General features: G+C 33.0%; 1 protein-coding gene across 1 annotated transcript in view; it reads right to left on the bottom strand.

The window, feature by feature from the left end:
* Positions 1-1,272, bottom strand: part of LOC133540043 (glutathione S-transferase A-like) — a 9,596-nt gene extending 8,324 nt beyond the window's left edge. The window contains exons 1-2 of the mRNA XM_061882518.1: positions 1,046-1,272; positions 909-974 (exon numbers count right to left, since the gene is read on the bottom strand). Of these exons, the coding sequence (XP_061738502.1) occupies positions 909-974; positions 1,046-1,213 (234 nt within the window). The 5' untranslated portion in view covers positions 1,214-1,272. The remainder of the gene's footprint in view (positions 1-908; positions 975-1,045) is intronic.
* Positions 1,273-5,219: the final 3,947 nt, after the last annotated feature.

Here is a 5,219-nt window from a genome sequence, read left to right on the forward strand (position 1 = left end):
TCTTGCCGATTGTATTGTACCATATGTCCCGGCAAGAAATCTGCGTTCAAAGGACTCCGGCTTATTAGTGATTCCCAAAGCCCAAAAAAAGTCTGCGGGCTATAGAGCATTTTCCGTTCGGGCTCCAGTACTCTGGAATGCCCTCCCGGTAACAGTTCGCGATGCCACCTCAGTAGAAGCATTTAAGTCTCACCTTAAAACTCATTTGTATACTCTAGCCTTTAAATAGACTCCCTTTTTAGACCAGTTGATCTGCCGTTTCTTTTCTTTTTCTTCTATGTCCCACTCTCCCGTGTGGAGGGGGTCCGGTCCGATCCGGTGGCCATGTACTGCTCGCCTGTGTATCGGCTGGGGACATCTCTGCGCTGCTGGTCCGCCTACGCTTGGGATGGTTTCCTGCTGGCTCCGCTGTGAACGGGACTCTCGCTGCTGTGTCTTGGATCCTCTTTGGACTGGACTCTCGCGACTGTGTTGTATCCATTGTGGATTGACCTTTCACAGTATCATGTTGGATCCGCTCGACATCCATTGCTTTCCTCCTCTCTAAGGTTCTCATAGTCATCATTGTCACCGACGTCCCACTGGGTCATTATTGTCACCAATGTCCCACTGGGTGTGAGTTTTCCTACCGAGGATGTCGTGGTGGTTTGTGCAGCCCTTTGAGACACTAGTGATTTAGGGCTATATAAGTAAACATTGATTGATTGATTGATATATTTGTGTGTGTGTGTGTGTATGTTGTTATGTATATATCATACATGTGTGTATTTTACCTCTGTTTTATATGTTATTTTTTTAGTTTGTCCTTTGGCTGTATTATTTCCTTGTGTTTTACTGCCGTTTTTTCTTCACCTGTGGTTGTTTTGAAAAAGGTCTTTATAAATCCAGTGAGTGCGGTAGGGACTTACCTCCAAGTACAAGCAGGCAGCGTAGGACTCATTGAGGATCCTGTCTCCATGTTTGAAGGTAGGAAGCTTCCGCCAGCAAAGACGCACACGTCAGTTGCACAACATCACAACATTTGCAGGGATTCGTGCAGACCTACTTGGCCTCTGGGGTTGACGTCCAAGACCTTCTGCGACTTGTGCTCCATCTTGTCGAAGCGCAGCAAGTGGCTGTTGTAGCCCTGCAGCTTCTTCTCCTCCAGGGCGATCTGCACCCTCCAGCACGGAGGCGAGCCGGAGCCCCAGAAGAGAGTCATGTCCTTGGCCATGTTGTCGCTAAGAGTCGCTCCACTTGCAGCGGGGAGAAGGCGGGAGCGAAGTGGGGATGACGTGACGAGACTCTTGTTTTATACCGGCCGGTATTTAGGGGCGGACCATTTCTGCTTTGGCAAAAACCGGTCGAACAAGTCCCGCCAGACTTGATATTCGCCTCGCCCCTGGATTTATTTTGACCAATGTTTATTTTTATATCCCGCACGAAGCCTCTTGTTGCATTAAATGGCCGTTTCATAGCCGTGAAATACACTTTAAAACATGATACGTTAAAATTAGTCACGTGTAATCAGGCGTGAATCCTCTGGATCTGCCTGTTTACTCTTTAATATCTTGTTGGCTGGCTGAAATTCAACGTCAAAATCACTACTACTTGACATAAATATATACATTTTTTTCATTTATTTTCTTCTAACTACTAGTCATGAATATATTTTCTGATATATATTATATTTTATGTATATATATATATATATATATAATTTAGTATCTCGTTCTTCTAAGATTAAACAAATATATTTTATTATTTATATTTTTTTCTAACTACTAGAAAAATATTTTTCATTTTTTTATACATATTATACATACATACATATATAAATATATATATATACATACATATAAACACACACACACTAACATACATATATATATATATATATGTATATATATATGTATATATATATATATATATATATATATATATATATATATACATATATATATATATGTATATATATATTGGGGACATCTCTGCGCTGCTGATCCGCCTCCGCTTGGGATGGTTTCCTGCTGGTACCGCTGTGAACGGGACTCTCGCTGCTATGTTGGATCCGCTTTGGACTGGACTCTCGCGACTGTGTTGGATCCATTGTGGATTGAACTTTCACAGTATCATGTTAGACCCGCTCGACATCCATTGCTTTCCTCCTCTCCAAGGTTCTCATAGTCATTATTGTCACCGACATCCCACTGGGTCATTATTGTCACCGATGTCCCACTGGGTGTGAGTTTTCCTTGCCCTTATGTGGGCCTACCGAGGATGTCGTGGTGGTTTGTGCAGCCCTTTGAGACACTAGTGATTTAGGGCTATATAAGTAAACATTGATTGATTGATTGATTGATATATATATATATCAGTATTACATGTTTTATCTCTTTCTTCTAACTACTAGTAGACAAAATATATTTTATCATTTACATTTTTTTCTAACTATCCATCCATCCATTTCCTACCGCTTATTCCCTTTGGGGTCGCGGGGGGCGTTGGTGTCTATCCAAGCTACAATCGGGCTGAAGGCGGTGTACACCCTGGACAAGTCGCCACCTCATCGCAGGGCCAACACAGATAGACAGACGCACTAACCCCTCTGCCACCGTGAAGCCCATTTTCCAACTAATATTAGACAAATATTTTTATTTATTTATTTTCTTCTAACTACTAGTCATGAATATATTTGTATCATTTATTTTCTTATATATATAAATATATATATATGTGTGTATATATATATATATATATATATATATATATATGTTGTTATCTCTTTCTTATAACTACTATTAAACAAATATATTTTATCATTTATATTTTTTTGTAACTAATATTAGACAAGTGTATTTTATCATTTATTTATTCCCAACAACTTAATAATAAAGGCATATTTGCCTTTTTTAAATATTTCTTCTATTATTAGACAGATATATTTGATCATTTATCTTTTTTCTAACTATTAGACAAAATATATTTTTTTCATTAATTGCTTTTTTTACCAACAACTTAATGATAACGAATATACTTGCCTTTCTTCTGACTAGTTTTAGACATAAATATATTGTATCATTTATCTTTTTTTTAAATATTATTATTCATAAATATATATATTTTTTTCCAACTAAAATATAATGAGAAATATTCTTGTATTTTCTAATCTTTCTTTCAACTATTTTTAGACATAAATATGTTGTCATTTATTTTACTACTAAATAATTATTTTAACTACAAGACAACTAATATGTTTTACCTACTACAAGACATTAAACAATATTATTTAAAAAAAATTTTAACTACCAATAAACAAATTTATTTGTATGTATTTTTTCTAACAACTACGAGACAATAACTAAGAACTAATAGACTATATATATATATATATATATTTCATCATTTATTTAAACGACTACTAGACATATATTTTTATCATTTATTTTCTTGTAACTATAAGACAAATCATATGTTTAAAAAAAAAAACAGTTTTCACTACTACTAGACCATAAAGAAGAGATAAATGAATAAAAACAATAAACATTACTACTAGACAATAAATACCATTTTTTTTCTTACTATGAGACAATAATACATTTCTTTTTATTTTTTTCTAACTACAAATAGACAAACCATATATTTTTTATTATTTATTTTGACTACTATATGACAAATATCTTTTTTTTATTATTTATGTTCTTATCTGCCAGACAGATAATACACTTTGATCTTTTTTTTAACTATTATTACAAAATAAATATTTTGACATTTATAAATACTAAAATGCATAAATGTATTTTTATAATTTTTTTGAAGTAAAACCAGGAAAGAATACATTTTAATTCTTTTTAATCTCGCGAGTCGCTATGAATAATAACAATTTTTTTTATAATAATTTATTTTAACTCCTCCTATACATACTGTATATATATATATATATATATATATATATATATATGTATATATATATATATATATATATATATATATACACACACATACATATATTTAATATTTATTTATAATTTATTTTCTTCCAACTACTACTAAACATAAATATATATTTTATCATCTATTTTCTTGTAACTGCGACAAGACAAAGAATATTTATTTTTTCAAATCTCCCCCCCCCCACCTCCCACACTACTACTAGACAATAAAGATTGTTTAAAAACATTGTCTTACTTCTACTACGACATATATTTTTGTATGATTTTTTTAAACTATTAAAACACAAGAATGTCATTTACTTCTAACTACAATACATATTTTTAATCATTTATTTAAAATACAACTAGACATATATTGATTTTTATCATCTATAATCTTAAAACTACTACTAAACATAAACATATTTTTTAGCTTTTTAAAAAAAAAAAATACTACACAATAATAATTGTTTTATTAATTTGATTTCAATTACTAATAGACATAAATAAATATGTATCATGTATTTTCTGTCCAACTACTACAATACATACCGGTAAATGTTTATCATTTATTTTCTTACTACTACTACTAAATAATAAATAATTTATATTTATATATATGTATTATATAGACAATATTTTTTTTCTTCCAACTGCTACACAAAATAAATAATATTTTTATACTTCTTCTTACTGCAGAACAAAATATAATTAATCATTCATTGTTTTTTACTATTTAAAAATAAATATATTGCATGCAATCTATAGAAAGTACTTGATATGGCTGTAGTTGCTCAACATTGATGCTATCTAATAATCAACAAGGTATATTGTTGTGAGTTATGGGTGTTGCATGTGTTTTGATGAAAAGTCAGGGTGACTCGGCACTTTTTCACCGAGGTCTGCAGAGAACAAAGGTGTGCACAATAGAGCCAAAGCAACCGAGTCTCCAAGTTGTATTGCCTTGCACGTGAAAAGAGCATGAAGTGACTGGAACAAAACGATTATTTCAATTACCTCCACACACGTTACACCACTTTTTATGTCAACTCGATCTGGTGTGCAAGGTGGCTATCGTGTTACTCATTAACGTTGCATGTCTTTTTCCTGCAGTTCCTTTCTAATTAGTGTCAAATTCAAGGCTTTTGCAACATTAACATTTAAAGGAGACCCGAGTACACAGAATGCGATAACATTGTTTGGGAGAGGGGGGAAGAACAAAAAGAAGTCACGATGACAAAGCTGAAAGGAAAACCTGTTCTGACACAGCTCAGGCGAGAATGGCAATGATGGATGCATGCGATATGA

Source organism: Nerophis ophidion, linkage group LG21 (assembly GCF_033978795.1).
Source record: "Nerophis ophidion isolate RoL-2023_Sa linkage group LG21, RoL_Noph_v1.0, whole genome shotgun sequence".
Taxonomy (NCBI): domain Eukaryota; kingdom Metazoa; phylum Chordata; class Actinopteri; order Syngnathiformes; family Syngnathidae; genus Nerophis; species Nerophis ophidion.